General features: G+C 41.0%; 1 protein-coding gene across 2 annotated transcripts in view; it reads right to left on the bottom strand.

Moving 5' to 3' along the window:
- The window catches only part of SMAD5 (SMAD family member 5), a 31053-nt gene that overhangs the window by 10394 nt on the left and 2604 nt on the right, over positions 1-18055 (bottom strand). Inside the window, exons 1-2 of one of the 2 annotated variants that reach the window (XM_072871959.1) lie at positions 12605-12775; positions 1210-1821 (exon numbers count right to left, since the gene is read on the bottom strand). In XM_072871959.1, coding sequence (XP_072728060.1) covers positions 1210-1612 — 403 coding nt within the window. In that variant the 5' untranslated portion in view covers positions 1613-1821; positions 12605-12775. Of the gene's footprint in view, positions 1-1209; positions 1822-12604; positions 12776-18055 lie in introns of those variants that run through there. The other variant, XM_072871960.1, reaches the window with a different exon arrangement.

The raw sequence follows: 18055 nt of genomic DNA, 5'->3' as shown, positions 1-18055 counted from the left end.
TAGATTAAAAACTGAGATAGAAGAAAAGAAATACAAATAATGTGCTCATCATGAAAATTTCAACACTAGCTGGAGTGGAAAGAGGAGCAGGAGACTCATCTGTCATGCCTTTACCCCATCCTCTCTCCTTCATTTTTCTTACATTACTCTTCACGGAAGACTCAAACTTTACTCTCACAAAAATCAGAGCAGAAACACACTTATATTTCATGCAACCGGAAGCAGACCTTTTTAAAAAACAAAACAAAACAACAGTCCACTTGTGGCACACACCAAAGTATTGATTTAGAAGTGCAAAACTCACTGTATGTCTACATTATCAAATCAGTAAAAATGGAAATACAGTCTATATTACTACAGTCAAACTATATAGTTACATATAGTCCTTTTCACTGAAGACAAACAAAACCTATACTACAATATACAACTATTGCTAAGCTGGAGTTTTAACTTTCAAATTCAAGAGTGCTGGAGTCTGGAATTCAAGTGCCACAGTAGAGCACTTCAACACTACAGCCGGTTGCAGTAGAGTTACAACCATTTTGTGGAACAACGGAAGCAACTTTTCACTATACTTTCCAGAGCAACGTAATTCATCTCTCCCACTCGTAACCACAATCCTCCTCACCTTCTCCCATGGCAACATGCCTTAACAGCAGACTTGCTACCCGACACAAATTTCGTACGTGCCTTGCTCTAACTGATCATCACTCTTGGTTCTGTTCAGCTCTGCTGCCTGCTAATGGGAAATCAGGTGGAGAACACTGCAGCCTAGAATTTATTTATTTTTTTTAATCTCCTCAATTCACGTCACTCACTGATGAAATATTAAGCCCCTGAAAGAAGACTACCAACCTCCTTGCAAGGACTGAGGTTTTTAAACAAGTTGCTCAAAGAAACAGAAGTCTCTTGATTACTACTCTCCTAGTTTCTTATAAATGAGGACCTTGCCCCTAACTTTAAGGGTAGCAGACTTAAGAGATCTGTGGGAAAAGCATCACTTACCACAAAGAAAAACAGCTAGTATAGAATGGACAACACACCTCCCCCAAAACCCCACCAGAAAAGTACACTTTGAACATTCCTCTTCCAAACTCCCCCACACACCAAAAGTAATTTCTTATACAGTACTGGAGGAGGAGGAAGCAGTGAACAAGGGTGGTTCCTGGAGATTTTGTTCAGTTTTTAGACAGCCATGTTCAAACATACCTGGGCTCTCCACCCTCTTATAGTGGTACGGATTGATGCAGACTTCCTTCTGTTTAGATCCAAAAGGAAATTCACAAATATCCAATGGCTTCAGCTCGTGATGGCTTTGTAGATCAGGCCAACGCCAAACACGACAGTAAATTACATGGGGAAGGCCTTTTCTGTGAGAAACTTGAAGGCGTCCATCTAACGAGCGGGGGATAGTAACACACTTGCTGGGCTGTCCTGGACTGCTCAAGGCTTTCTCCAGTTCTTCCATAGCACCTTTTTTCTTTTTCAGCTTTTTTACCAAAGCATCAACAGCTTTTTCTGCCCATTTTTCCTCTTCATCTCCTTGTTTCCAGCCCAACAGACGCTTTACAGCTGGGCTAGTAAAGGAGAACAAACTGGCCATTGACGTCATTTGACACAAGTCTTCAAAAGGTTTGTTGGGTTTTGTCTGTTGGGGGTTTTTTTGTTTATTTGTCTTTTCAAATAAATGTCAGTGTATACCAATAGCAGTTATTGTCACTGATGAGCTGTATTATTTCTTGGAGGCCGACAAATGAACATATAGATGTCAGTGATGAAGTCTTCACATCAAAAATAATGATCTATTCCTCCAATTTAGTTCTATTAAAAAGATAAGTGAACAAGTAATTAGTAAACAAGTAAAGAATGTGGTAAAACAAAAAGGCAGATATTAAAAGAATGCCTGTTTCAACCCTAGCTATTGCACCTGATTTTGTCTTAGAACAAAATCCCAGAAGCACTAGGACCTCACTCCAAATCTAAATAAAGTAAAACGTGATCAGAATCCCCAGTTCTTGCATTACTTATTAGTCAGAAAAAGGACAGTCAAGGGACCAAAGGGACAGCATGGTCTCTGTTAAATCCATGAGTTTCTTTCAGAAGACAGGCTTGGGGAACATGCTTCAAAACTGGTATTATATCCCTGTCACAGTGCTTCACCAGAAGACTTGAACTTACTATGAAGAAACAGGGAAGAGGCATGGTGGAACCAGTAGTTCCACAGCCAGTACTGCATAGAAGCACTCAGCTTCTCAAATGGATCTTTATTTCCCAAAAGGAGAAAATATTAAAGCAATTACTTGTTCTTGAGCTCTAATTAGGTACCCCATGTTTTTTGAAGAGTATTAAAAAAAAATGAGGAAGAAACTGTAGATAACCAAAAGAAGAACGAAAACAATTAAAAGAAAAACCCAATAAAAACCTCAAACCAACCTCTCCCCAGCCACTCAGAAAGGTGGTGAACCTTTTCAGCTGTGGCTATTTTTATGCTGCACTTCCTTATATCTTTTAAGAAGAATATTTGAAGCACTGGATATTTTTAGCCTTTGGGAAAAAAAAAAAGTTTTCTTTTCCCCAGAAAAAGAGGGGGGGAAAAGGCATGGCAGAGTAAGTACTAGAAATGTGACCTTTACTACAAACTGCCTCAGAAAGGAGAGGAGCAGAACAACACCGTGCAACTCAAACTGTGCTCATGAATGGTGGTGTTTTCTACCACTCACCAGCTCTAATGCAAATCCTCCCCCCCACCCCCCAATTTAAGGAGTAATGATGACAAGAGGAAATGATGTGCTGTGGCAACGAACTGATAAGAACTTGTAAAATCCCTTGTGAATACTAAATAAGCAAGTATAGACAATGAGCAGCTGGCAAAAAGCAAGAGCAGAGCTAAGAGAAAGGATGTCAATAACAAAAGATGCTTCCTTTCTTGCTACAGAGACTGCCAAACAACATTGTCTCTCAACTTTTGATAAACCGTGGTGAATTAGAACACCTAATATGCCGCGAGACACCAAATCTGCACGTAAGAGAAAAAGGTGTGTGTGTGTGGGAAGCAAGATTTAAGTATCTCTGTGCTGCTTCTCTTAGATTGCTACCTTTAATCAAGTGGATCTTTTTTCCTCCCATCTTTGATTAACTGAAAGTCATCTGATAAGGCTTTTCTAAGTGCCTAGGTACATTTACAAGCTCAGACACATGCATGGGTACTTTCCTATAACAGGATCATATATTAAGCATAATCAGCCAAACATAGAGCAAACATCCCTAGACAAAGCATTTATAATGTCCCACAAGTAATCATCCTAGATTTTCTGCTGGGGAGGTGGAAGGTGAGGAAAGCAGGGAACAGACCTAAGGACACTTGGCTACGATGAAGAGTGTAAGTTTAAAAACTTATAGAATCATAGAGTCGTGTAGGTTGGAAAAGACCCTTAAGATCATCAAGTCCAACTGTAAACCTAACACTGCCAAGCCCACCACTACACCATGTCCCTGAGCACCTCATCCAAACGTCTTTTAAATACCTCCAGGGATGGTGACTCAACCACTTCCCGGGGCAGCCTCTTCCAATGCTTGATAACCCTTTCAGTGAAGTAAAATTTCCTAATATCCAGTCTAAACCTCTCCTGGTGCAACTTGAGGCCATTTCCTCTTGTCCTATCATTTGTTACTTGGGAGAAGAGACCGACCCCCACCTCTCTACACCCTCCTTTCAGGTAGCTGTAGAGAGCGATAAGGTCTCCCCTCAGCCTCCCTTTCTCCAGGCTGAACAACCCCAGTTCCCTCAGCCGCTCCCCATCAGCCTTGTGCTCCGGACCCTTCCCCAGCTTCGTTGCCCTTCTCTGGACACGCTCCAGCCCCTCAATGTCTCTCTTGGAGTGAAGGGCCCAAAACTGAACACAGCATTCGAGGTGCGGCCTCACCAGTGCCCAGTACAGGGGCACGATCACTGCCCTAGTCCTGCTGGCCACACTATTTCTGATACAAGCCAGGATGCCATTGGTCTTCTTGGCCACCTGGGCACACTGCTGGCTCATATTCAGCCGGCTGTCAACCAACACTCTCCCAGGTCCTTCTCTGCCGGGCAGCTTTCCAGCCACTCTTCCCCAAGCCTGTAGCGTTGCAGGGGGTTGCTGTGGCCAAAGTGCAGGACCTTGCACTGAGCCTTGTTGAACCTCATACAACTGGCCTTGGCCCATCGATCCAGCCTGTCCAGGTCCCTCTGCAGAGCCCTCCTCCCCTCCAGCAGATCAACACTCCCGCACAACTTGGCATCGTCTGCAAACTTAGTGAGGGTGCACTCGATCCCTTCATCCAGATCATTGATAAAGATATTAAACAGAACTGGCCCCAACACAGAGCCCTGGGGAACACCGCTTGTGACCGGCTGCCAACCGGATTGAACTGCATTCACCACAACAGCCTTTACACCCTTTATAAATTGATTTTTTCCTGTAAAGGGTGTTTATTTCACACAGTAGCTTAATCCCATTGGTACTCCTTTGATTATTCAGCTTTGTTTCAGTAATATGAAAAAAACTGGGAAAAGCAAAACAAACAGAAAAACTATTTGAAGATCTTTCTTCCTAAGTGCTCATAAAAAAAAACAAAATGAAAAAAAGAAATTAAAGAATAAAAGTGTCTCACTGCTTCAGTAAGTCCTTAGAAAAGTGTACTGCAAAAAGAAAAGAAAAAGACCAATTATGTATCACCTTATTTCTTCAGAAATAAGGACATGTCTGCGCTTTAAGTACAAAATTAGTTCCCTAGAACTACTACACATGAGAACCTTTGCACCCTTCAAAGTAACAGGAAATACATAAAGGGAGATAAACTTGGCCAAGAACACAGACTAAATTTATTCTTTTACTGAGGATAAAAGTTTAGTGTTCTAAAAAGTAAAAGCTGTTTACAGTCACAATTAACTTACTTCCAAGCCTTGCGTACATTCAATAGCTGTAAGATATCAGCAGTTGCTCACACCCCTAAAAAAGGAAATGAACCCACCTAGAATCTCAGACCAGCAAGAAGACAATTAAAAAGTTCTATTTCTGTTTCTCAGCTATGCTTTCAAAGAATCTTGAGTATCATCAAGGCAGAACATACACTAGAAATTCCTATAGTTAAGTCAAGCTCAGAAGAGACTTCAAGAAATGCCTCTTGGCTGATCTATTCCATTACAGCTGTCCCATCTATATTATGCAATCAAGTTTACAGATCTACGATTCTATTCTATGATCACTTTTTTTTTTTTAATTTTTTTTTTAGTATTTCAAACACAGTTAACATGCAGCAGCTAGGAATGAAATTTTACTGGTTGTATATAATTTCAACATCATTTACCCACAAGTATGCTCATGGAATAAACAAGCTAACTAAAAGCAAAGAAAGCTGGAACAGTTCTACTAAAATGAAGTTTTGCAGTAACTAGTATTTGTAGGGCAAGTGTCAAGAGAATTTTGATAAATGACTGTCCTATAAACTATGATTTTAGAAATAATCTGCTTGGATTAAGTAATATAATTAGCTCTAAAAACATTACATTAGTCTGAATACCCATCAACAAAAGCAAAACCTAGAACAAGTATTCCAGAAGCATCATAACAGATTCGATCAAAACTGTTTCAACTTCTTAAAAAAAAAAGTTTCCACATACATGCTTGTGCTATAACCACTGAAAAACGAGACTACTGAAGTTCAAAACTTTAATAGCATTTACTGTAAATCCATTCTGGCCACCCATGAGGCTTTCAAGACTCTTCTGCTGAAGTGTATTTTTTACTCGTTCAAGAACAGCAAGGGCAAAAAAGAAACCCGGCAACAAACTGATAGGCTGTGAGAGGTACAAATGACACCAAATTTATCTCATTATAGGCCTTTCAGAAGTTCATTCTGGAAGGCAAAAATAGTGAAGGTTTACAGCTTTTGCTTTTTCTTAAGAAAACCAGGTAGTATTAAAAAGCTTAATGAAATATTTGTAGACTAAAAGCGTTCCCTTTTTTGGGGAACTATTTAAAGTCACAAAGCAGTAGGTTCAGGCGTTTATGTAGAAACCAAACATTTTCATATAGAAACTGTAACTCTTGTAGGGTTTTACAATTTCTGAAAGAATGGCATAAACTGCATTAAGAACATTTACTTGCATTTGATGTAATTTCAGCATCTAATTTTTGAAAGGTTTCTAAGTAATCATGCCATCTGCTAGGAACAGCTCCACCAGATCATCTATATTTACAATCAATTTCTTCCGAGGCTTTAAAAGTGCATGTTACCAGCTGTGACTGCAGCACAACAGCACACCACTGTAAGATCTGAGCACAGAAACAAATGGTTTAGAGTCACATTTTCATTCACAGTGTTGCACAAATTACTCGTATTGTTGCACCTCTAGACCCAGCTGGTAACAACTTTCATGGGGAAAAAAGCTTTCTTAAATTTCCTTAAGAGGCAGAGGGTCTATTATGCATTACCTTTTTTTATTTAATAACTTCTCAACTGAGCTACAAGAGAACATCAGCTGCAAACCATGTTATTACATTTTAAAAAAACAGTTACACACACTCTTTAAAGACTGAGTGTAATGCATTGCAAGGGGTAGCATGAGGGGGCTTTTAATGGGTGAATATAAAAGGAAGTAATCACTTATCAAAATTAGACTTTGGGGCATGCATTATTTATACATCTAAAGTTCTTGTTAATGACTACAGCAACTGGAAGGAAACTAGTTGTGTGAACAGGTCCACTGTTTGAACCCCTTCTTAATACTTCATCAAGCCAGCTAGATATAAACAAAGTTGGTTAACAGCAGAACTTACAAATTACATTTCATTTGTGAAGATGGGAGAAACAGACTTTCATCTACCATCACAAATACTAAGCAACTCAACTACCTTTTCGTTCCTCTTCTGAGATTTTCTTGGCCTACTATATTAAACTGGCAAGTTTAGCAGATTAATTTGATTTGCTATCAAGGTATCATCTTCTGGCTAAAAAGGCCTGAGCGGGACTCACGGCAGAACAGATCAATATAAAATTAGCTATGGTGTATTTATTTTAATGAGATGCACTTTTTATGTAACATGTTCTGCCACAGATTCCAAACTAATTTCCCACCTGCAAAATCCAAATGTAAAGTACCATTAACCAAGCAACCCATCACACCAAGCAGCATGGCAACAAACAAAGCTTTTCACAAGCATAAAAATAAAATGGGTAACAACTACATGGTCCTCATCCTTTCCTACTGCCAATACTAACCTTGTATTGCAAGTGTACAACCACTATTCTTTTCCTGCTTAATTTACTTGTTTGCAAATTAAGAAATCTTCCTCTAACATCATACCCAATCTGAAACAAGGAACTTCACTGCTCATGATTAGAAGCTGCTTTGAGACTCAATTTCATAATATAAACAAACTACCACTTATAACTAGCTACACAATTGGTAGTTCTTTAGAGCTGCTTCAGACTTGCAGTTAAAACTGTTTTTCAGTCAGCTCTTGTGCCTAACTTTATTGACCCTTCAAACTTAGAAATACTCAAATATTTTGACTCCATACACTTGTTAACACATTACACGTTCATACAGAAAGCTCAGAAACTCAATTACAGTATATTATGCTATATTCAGTTATCAATATTTTCTTTTAAAGCTACCTAAAACTACAACCTCACACATCAATTTCACCTGGTTTTATTAAGGTCTTTCTTTCCTTATAAATTTCTTCACAGGAATTGTGCAGGATTGTGCTTGGCTTTTATTATCATTTTCCCAAGTCTACATCTTGCATTGTAGCCTAGCACAGGGTCCCATGCAATGGCATTCATTAGAGCCTTTTCTTGAGGACAAATATAGAAGAAACATTGGCTCCATAGTTTTTCCGTGCACGTCAAGGATAAAATAAATCCTAAAGTTACACAGTGTTTAAAGAATTTGGACAATAAACTTGAAGGGCCTACATATTCCCTACTATTGCCATAGCTTTTCAACAACAACAACAAAAAATTCAATTATCCTGTGCAACATCTTACTCAAAGAATATCATCAATGATTTAACTCATCTTTTTTTTAACCCTCCTCCCCTTAAGGGTAAGATGAAAGGAGATTTTTATGAATGATTTCAAAAAGGAACTTGTGGTATTTTCATCAGAACTGGGCTTGCATATCCAAATGCACATCCACTTGACCAAAACCCATGATAAATGCTTTTATACTAGCACTAGATTTCTTCGCTTCAAACATGCCTTGTAAGGCAATATATTCTAACTAATAATAGATGTAAACAAGAACAGAAAAGAATTGTCTGGTATCTTCAAAAATTTTATTAACCATGACTACTCTCCAAACAAAAAATGTATTGACAACTTCAGACATGGCTTTCTCACACAATACTTGTTCTTTTCATTTCCACATCTGTACATCATCTAACACATCTTAAAAAAACCCTGAAGTGTATAACTCTGTCAGCTGAGAAGTATTTAACTAGTACTCTCTTAAAAGAAACATAACAAAAATCTCTGAGGCCAAGCACAAGCAGCAAGTAATGCATCATGCATGGAAGAACTGGTACCATAAAAGCCATACAGCTCAGAGGGCAAAAGGGATGCTTTTGTTTTTTCTCAAAGTCTTCTCAAAAAACACTGTTAAAAAAAAAATACAAGTGATAATGATTTATATCACTAAAGAGGTCTAGTCAGAAAGAGTTCACTAATAGAGCTCCACTGCATTTCAAAAGCACCCTCACTTCCAACTGATGCCAAGGAAACCTCAGAAAAAGCGTAACCAAAGAACAGAAAGTTTTGAATTTGTTCTGCATCATGGCAAAACTTGAATTTAACTGTGATACAAGGGAGGGGAGAGGGAGGGAGAAAAAACAAAAACTTCCCAAGCCTAAAAAAGTTAGTATCTATTTCTTAAGGCATCCAACTTAGAACACAAAAATCCAATGCTCACATGGCCCTGGTCTCTGCAACTACTCCAATTACTGAGCAATTAGCTTTTGTAGAAGTTCTGAAAAACTACAAATTCCATCTTAGAACCAAAAGCTCTCTCCCTTTAAGTGTTTTGTCAGAACCATGCATTTTCTCACACTTCTATTTCAGCTAATTGGCACTTTCCAACAGAAGCATTATGCTGAAAAATGCTATCATCAACAGTAGTCAGCACATCTGAAAGTCAGCCCTGAAACTGCCTGATGTTTTTAAGGTTATTTAAGATCTACTCTTACCACAGCAGATAACTACAAGTTAGCATCCATTTCTTAATTAAAATTACACACAAGAGCATCACTAAATTTCACTAAACATGAAAACAAAAGCCTATGCCTCCATTGGTAGGTTGGTGGACAGGGACAGGCAAGTGGGTGATTAGGAATGACCTCAGTACTACACCTGGAGGAAAAAAAAAAAAGGGAAAATAAAGGAATTCTTATACTTTTCACAAACCCTAAAGTACGTTAAAAAAATTAACAAGCTGGACAAGTCCTTCCAAAAATTTAGATGCTCATATGCAAGACCTCCATTAAAGAATAAGTAAGATCCTAAATACTGCCACTAAAAATGTGAATTGGTAGCAAAAAGCATAACCTGAAAGCAGGGACTTAAAGCTTTAAAAGAGGGGAAGAAAAATAAAGATGTATATGTGTGCATGTGTATACACTTCTACTCCAACTGAATTGCATTAAGACGCTGACAAGTTTACAAAGCTACAGGATTTGGAGGGAACACTGACAATAGTAATTCAGCAAGCTTTTTTTCCCCCTTCCACAGAATGAATGAATGGCAAAGTACTCTAAATTTGTCAGTTTGTGACATCCACTGACCCAGAATTCAGAGACACTACCTCATAGTTGGTGGATCAGTAGCAGCGATTCTGACAAAGATCCTCTGTCAAGGATGACAGTCCTGGCAGGCTCAACCTTGGTGGTAGGTCAGCAGGGATACAGACTTGGCAGGCGGCGTTCTGCACCTCGCCAACCCACACTGGTCAAGCACGCTGAAGTGCCAGCCAAACTTTTCTACGTGGTCACAGGAACACGGCTAAAAAGGCTTCCAGAAAACAGTGCAGGAACTTGCACTGCGACTAATGATAAACTGCAGAAGTCTTAAATTACTGTTCAAGTTGCTTTTAATGAGTTATGAACTTTAGCCATGAAATATCTAAAGTGTTCTCAGCTCATGGGAGAACAAATCTTTTAATTCTGAGCACAAGCTGCTCTCCTTACCTGTTGCTATGAAAAAATCATCTAAAGATCTTTAAAAAAGAAACATTAACACATTAAAATTAATTTCATAGACATTAGAGGAAACTTGCGTTTTAATCAACATGAAAAATTTAACTGGCAGGGAAGGAAGAAATAGGGACTTGCATTGAATTGCCACAGCAGTATTTCTGCAGGTATATAATTCAGCCAAGAGCAACAATAGACTTTTTAGAGTTTTCTTTAGAGAGCTATGAAGAAAACATGGCAGACATTTTTCTGAAATTAAAAGTGTCCTCTGGAATATTCAAGATTACAACATAATCTGCAAAGACCATTCGAATAAACCCAAAAACATACACTACACTTTGAGAGCACGAGCACTCCATCTTGAGCGACAGAATTTCTTCCAGCTCAAGATAACATTCTATCACCATGAAAACTCTGCACAGATCACACACTCAAGGAGCAAGATTAAAAATCTGACTTCATAAAAAGAACCAAGTAGTACAGGGTCCACAGTTAAAGTTCCTTCAGGTTCCATCAGAGGTTAAAATTCCAAGCCTCAAACAAAAAACGCCCGCCACAGCTGTACGCAGCATCATAGCAGCATGCCCTTTTGTTGTGATCTTTTGTCATCAAGAGAAAGAAATGCAGCGGAAGCCCCTCTTCCTCCTTTCCCATTTCTCATCCCATCATGACTGTCCATCTTGGGCTTCCACTAGGAAAGTTTTCTTCAGAAAAAAAGAAAATTCCTCCCCCAAGTGTATTTTCTCCACATTTGAAAGGAAAAGAAAGGTTTGACAAAGGCAGGTACCCCAATAAACACATGGTTTGTTGGGGTTTTGTTTTGCAAAAATAAGTGCTATTAAGCACTTACCAGCAATTTCAAGGCCAAGTGAATATCAGAGGTAAGCGTAAAGCACTATCAAACGGTAGGGATTAAGACATTAAATCCAACAGCACCCTACCACAGACAGAGCACTCTCAAAAGTTACAACACACTAATTATGAAACATCTTCAATTAAGTTATTTGCTGCTTCTATTAACTTCCATTACTACCAGCTGCCAACTTCATAAAGTATTACAGCTTTTGATGAGCATGGGCACATGACTGCAATAGCGTGTTTGCACCTTCCCCCCCGCCTTCTCTTCAATCAAATTCTGTGATTCCTCAGAATATCAGAAGGACATTCTGTGCAGAACTTCCATAACCGAGATATGCAACAAGCAATGCTCATTTCAGTTTTCAGTATTTTAAAGTCTCCCATAGAAGGTAAATTATCTGAAATTAACAAAGGAATGAAAAACAGCAAGAGATTTCATCTAAAACCATCACATACTGATAATCTAATTTCCCATAACAAGACAAAACTTACAGGCTGATGCGAATTTTGACAGTTATTCCTTGGAGGTTTTGTTAAAGCAGAGAGCCCAAGTCATTCACTGAGTAAAACTGCTAAATCCCTACAGATTCCACCAAAAGACTCAACAACTATCACTGAACCTATTCAACAACATATTCAACAACTACTGCTGAATCAGTTCTTCCCTACCTCATTTTACCGATAAATACCTTCATTTAATTAGCTTAAAGTCACATCAGAAACTACACAACTGGAACAGAGCACAGATCACTTGATTTCCAGTCTTGTGCTCTTAACCGCAAGACCATATTTCCTCTATTAGGTTTACAACCCGCAGAAAACAAAAATTGCCATTCTAAATCACTTAAGCGGTCCATCTGTTGTCAGGCAGCTGTCAGGACTGGATGCACGCAAGAAAGGCCACGGTGGACAAGTGTGTGTGCCCTTCCATCGCCTCCGCGGGAAAGCGCCTCTTTACCGACGGGTTTGAAACATGTGGATTTGTCACTCTCCCCTTTGCGTTTGGTCAGGCCTTACACCATTTAAGAGCGGAGCTCCTCGTCTTAAAAAAAAAAAAAAAAAAAAGAAACAAAAAACACCCAGCCTCTCATTGGCGTTGCAACAGTTTGCTCCTACAGTTACGTGCACGGACTTATTTTTATCAGCACGAAGCGTGTTTTAACAGCCTCGCAGCGCGGTCCTGCGCTCCGCTTTCCCTCCCGGGACTGCTCCTTCCCCCACACGCCGCTCACCGGCCCCCTCCCCCTCCCGCCGCCGCCCTCCCCCCCGGCAGCCCCCGGCCCGGCCCGGGACGACCCAAAGTCTGTCACCGCCGGGCCCGCGCGGCCGGGGGAGAGCCTGGGCCCCTCTAAGTTTCCGAAAGGGGCCCGTTCCCCCCCGCCCCGGGATCCCGAACCGCAGCACCCCGCCGCCGCTCGGCGCTGAGGCGTCGCCGCTCCCCCCCGCCCCCCCGCCGCCGGCCCACCGCCCCCGACACCCCCTCACCGCCCCACCCCCCCCGGGCCGCCCCGACCCACCCGGCACGGAGCGAGGCGGCCTCCCCGCCGCGGCGGCACAGGGCCGGTGTCCGTTAGGCTGCAGGCGCCGGCTGGGCCGCGGCCGCCCGCTCGCAACAAAACTTTATTGGGAGCCCGCGGAGGGGACAGCGGCGCGGCGGCGCCGGCGGGGCCAGCGCCGGGACCCGGATGTGCGCGAGGGGCGGGGGGAGCGCGCGGGCGGGAGCCTGCGCGCCGCGCATGCGCGCCGCCGCCGGGAGGAAGCGGACGCGGAGGGAAGGGCCCTCCGGGAGTCAAGGCCTGCACCCGGGAGAGAAAGTGAAATAAATAAAAACGCGAGCTGCTCGGGGTTTGTTGTCGAAAAAGTCATTTACCCCGACACGGAGGAGTATAAAAGTTTCCTCGAGCTCAGCGCGGTCCTGCGGTGACCCCCGCCCGAGGAGCGCCTCCGACCAGGCCTGCCGAGGGCCCGAACGGCGGCCGACGGGCGAAGGCCGCCCTGCGATGCCCGGCGCGCTGCTGTGACTGAGATCCAGCGCTTTCCCGCCCGGGGCCGTGTGCTGCCTTGCCAGTGGCTGACACCGGCCCACCGGCCTCGGCCCTTGCGCTTGGGGGTTGTTCTGCGGCACTGGTTGGGTTTTATCTGCAGCGCTGAGGTGCAGCTGAGGTCCTTCAGATGGCTACATCTTGTAGTAAGTTACTAAAACCACATGGTAAAGCTTCAAGAAAACATGTTAGGAATGACTCTAGAAAGGACTGTAGAGATGAGCATTTTCATACTGTATATAATGCCAGGAGTACGGGACAAACTCCTACTTTTCTCACAATTGTCCTCGTCCTGTGAAATGGAAATGACCACTGTTTCCTCAAAGCTATTTTTTGAACAGCACAGGAGAAAGTTTCAGAGAGGTACCAGGCCAAAAGCACGTCCAGCGTGCCGCAACAACACCTGACCTTGAATACGCATACTGCAGGCATAATTGTTTGTTTCTTGTCATTTTTAACTAAGTAAGTTGATTGATACAAAGGTAGATTAAAGAAGAATTGGGTTCCACGCCATGACTTGATGCCAGAATGTTTTCATTTTTTGAATTGCCTTCAATATACAACTGACTTCTGGAACTCCAAACACCTACATTTCAACTAGATCTGAAGAATGTGCTTACTTCCATTGAGATAGATAATAAAAATCAGTTGTCCATTCAAAGGCCTCTCATTATAGGGAAGGACTGGCAAGGTCTTGTTTCCCTTACAAAAGACGAGATACCTTAGAGCAATGCGTGGAAGGCTGAACCACGTTCAGCTCTGCTCTTCTTCACTCGGTTCACAAGCAGGTGGAACTGCTCGCCGCAAAGTACTGTTGAGGCCCGAACTCTGATGGCATTGAGAAATTTAGCTTTATATGGGCAACGGGAACATCCACAATCAGGGGAAAGTATTTCACACACTTCAGCCCACAAAGTGATTTTAAGAGGAAACTCTTCCTACAGGAGGATTGCTTCATAACCCAAAGGCTGCCTTCCTCAGAGGAGGCCAATCGCAGCCTGTTTCAGACACGCTACTGAACTTAACTGAATCCTAGTCTGATCCACTACAGAAATTCCCACAGAAGAGTTTCTTCCTCTGGCAAAAATTTCATGTAGGAACAGATAAACGGGGCAAAATCATAACTGGTACATAAATTTGTATCTCTGTTGTAGGACATGTGAAGTACATCATCTTGCAGCAGTTAAAAATCTGGCATACCAATTGCATCCGGCATGCCAACTGAATCTGGCTATCAAATAAATTCCTTTTGGAAAAAAATATTAGAAACCAGCAAATGTAATGAAAAGTGATTTTATATATTCATCTATATGTGTATATACAAAGACATGTATAATTAAGCTAAAAAGAAACCACATGAAACCCCATGTTTTATTTGTGTAAGTTAAGGGTAAAACATCTACCAAAAAAAAAAAAAAAAAAAAGAAAAAGCAATGTAAAGTTTGTAGAAACAAGGGAAAATATCCAATGAGCCAAACTGAAGTTTCCATTTCAAATACATCTGAGCTTTGAAGAAATTTTCTTCTGGTTCAAGACTACGTGGCTCTTGATTATTTTTTATGTAAACAGAAGTTTTTAGCCCCAGTGTACTCTGATCAGATCTATACAGAGGTCAATTAATAGCCCAACAGGATATCTCTACTAAAGTTCATGACAGCGGTGAAGGAGCAAGGCTTTGGTGTAATTTAGTCAAAGAACAGAGCTAACCTTTGGGGACTCCTATGTATCTCTGCACCAGCAATTGTTCTACTTTGGCCAGGCAGTCCAAAATACGGGAAAAAAAAACCCTGTTGGTCTTTTTCCAAATCTTTTGTGTAACTTAATTAATAAACCAAGTAACAAACAACAAATTGGCAGCAGGCATTTTAGGTGTTGTTCATGTGCCAGCCGTCATGTCTCTACGAAACAAAATGTTCTCTTATTGAGAAGTTACAAAACAGTTGTATGTTGTCAGCTGAAGCTACAACACAGAGCTCTGATGTGCTTCCTCCTGTGGAGGTTTTAGAGTTCCAGTGATGAGGAAAGCTGAAGGTGTGCATGCAAGTGTATGGGAGAGGACAAGGAAAACTAAGTTTTCCAAAACTAAGTTTTCCAAAATGTTCTCAGTTTAAAACTACAGGCAAGTTTGGCATGTCTGCTTGCAGCACACTGCTCCTCAGAAAGCAGTGTTTCTTAAGCACAAAATACAGGCTATTTTGGAGTGTGGTAATAATGAATATGATCTGCTGGCTGAAAAATAGTTTTCCTCTTTCTTTTGCCATTTTGTCACAGACTAATGTTGAATGGCCAAAGAGCAAATGTCTAAAGTCAAGTTATCTCCTTCTAGTCAATGGGACAGTCACAGGCAAGCGACATTTGCTATCTAATGGTTCAAGTCTGTATGTTCTTAAGGGCACAATAAATTAACACCACTTACACTACTGTCTACTTCATACATGGTTTCCATCACTTAAATCTCTAGTGCCACACTCCAGTGGGTCCGCTCTAATAACATATCAAGTTCAGTAAAAGGCTTGCAACAAGTAGACTCAAGGCATCCTGAACACAGTTTCCAGAAATCATGTGATTTCACAAATTCATGAATTTCACAACTCGTGGACCCATCAATCCTCTTCTAGCGTTGGCAAACCTTGATTTTCCAACATATAGACATGCAGCTGTGATAATGCAAGGAAAAATTACTAGCTAACCTTCTACTTATCTGAATATTTTCGTTATTGTGTGTTCAGATTCTGCAGAGTCAACTGCAGATGTTTATACATTTGGTCCTGCCTTGTAAAGTCAACTAAAGTACAAGTACCTGTCTCACATTCCTTTGCGCTCAGTCTAATGGCAATGAAGAGAGAAAACTGTCTTCTCGTAAGCCTATGCTACTGTAGATGTTTATGTCGGAGCTAGCTATAACCTTACAGTCTGATCAAAGTACAAAACGATCAACAGAAAAACTACCACCAGTTCGTATCAGGCCTTGCTTGGTTGAGAAGCAACCATGAAGTTCAACAAGTATCTGAAATTACATTATTGTGATTTTCTCTGCAGATTTTGAATATGATCCCTACATTTCTTAATGAGATTTTTGTTTGGTTAGAAATGAACAGTTTGAAAAATCAAATGGATTGTTTGAATTGCAAGGAAATAACCTTGAAAAAAAGTTGCTTTATTATGAAACTTTGGCCTGCCTGTGACTTCTAAAATGACTGCATTGTTCAATATCAACTTTCTAAATTGCTGGGGGGAAGGGGGAAATTTAAAAAAAATAAATAAATAAAAGAAAAGCAGTTACCATGTCTCTACCCATATTAAACATTTGCAATGCCACACTATGTTAAAAAATTCCTGTAGTGTGAAAGATGGCTTGGCTATTTAAACCAAATCTAGCTTAAAAACAGAATTGGGGGAAACGGATAGGATAGCTCAAGAAAGTTCCACTCTCACAGCTGTCAGTTGAGAAGAAATGGGGGAAGGGGGAAATGCTGAGAAAGGAATTTTTTTTTTTTGGCAGTGAAGAGAGGAACATGCCATCCCTGTTTGAAAAGTTTCAGGGTGGGAAACGCTAAGGAGGGGCTAACATACTATACATACCTTTACGTATATTTTTGAGGCAGAAAAACAGTGTTATGTTTGAGCAGAGTTCAGCAAGTGGAAAGGGAGGTGCCATTCGCTCTGGCCATTTGGTCCTCTTAAATAACCCTGCAATTTACAGCATGCTGAGAACAAGCACAATAGATGGTAAGTGGCTGCCTCACAACAAGAAGGCAATACAAACATTGTGTATGTCTCATCACATATGTAAGAAAATGAAACAAAAAAAATGTTTAGTGTCTGGAGGAAATACATTAGAAGTGTTTATCTACAAGGGCCTTGGTGGCGTGGGCTCCTGTGAAGTTACACTCACTGGCTCACAGCCTTTGAATTCTAGGAGAATAAATTACGTACCCTGTTATTGTTACAGCCACGCTTCTGGGTACCTTGCATGAGTCAACTCACAGAGCAGTACAGAGAAAGGGAGAGAAGAATTAGTCTTATTTCCTGAAGCTACAGATATAAGACATTAACATGAAATTGTAGTCCAGGGGAAGGAAAGGCAAACCAAAGGTATACTTCCCAGCAAGTTTAAAGCTGCAAACTTTTCTTCCTAGACTGGGAGAATAAATGAGATGAGACGTGTAACTGAATACTGGTACGTCTGTGGCGATGTTAGAAACAAAGGCATTATGTAAAGGTTTTGTAAGTTCAGCTCAACAGTGTCTTTTCACACTCTACAGAATAAAAATGTGAATATATTGAGGATGGTATATACAGTTTGACAGATCTGAGAGTCAACTGAGGGTGCAGAACTGAACAGGCAATTCAAAAAATAAATGTCTAAAAAAATACAAAAAAAAAAGGACACTGCGGGAAGAGTAAGATGTGGAAGAAGTCATGAATAAGAGAAGCCTTTGCCTGAGAACCACCACAAAGTCCACATCAGAGTGTGAACCCTCTTCCATTGACACCTGTGGATAGAGTCTGGTCAGGGCAAAGTACTGCTAAATTGGATCTGCTTCTTGGAACAGGGGGTGGAAACCTTCCCGGAGGAATGGAAAAAATGTCCCAGCTGATTAACACAAAGTAATACACTGCTCTCACAGAGGAAATGATAAAGAAAAGAATTTTAAATGGCACAATTCCTTTGACTATTCCTCCAGTGTTGCTGTTTTTCTAGACCATCCCCCAGCCTGCCCTCACCATTGCATCAGCAGTACAGAAACGTGTAGTACTCTCATTCTTCTAAATCAATGATTTTCAACTATTTCCAGAACATGACCTCACATTATAAGAACACTTTCTGGAGTCTGACACCCACTGCTAAACTCAGAAGAAAAATAGCCCCTGCCTCCTAAAAGCTATCTGCAACAACCAGACCTGTGGACAACAGAGAAGGTG

The sequence above is a fragment of the Ciconia boyciana genome, chromosome 9, assembly GCF_034638445.1.
Source record: "Ciconia boyciana chromosome 9, ASM3463844v1, whole genome shotgun sequence".
NCBI lineage: Eukaryota > Metazoa > Chordata > Aves > Ciconiiformes > Ciconiidae > Ciconia > Ciconia boyciana.
The sequence above is the reverse complement of the archived record's forward strand: the minus strand, read 5'-3'. Positions and strand labels throughout refer to the sequence as shown.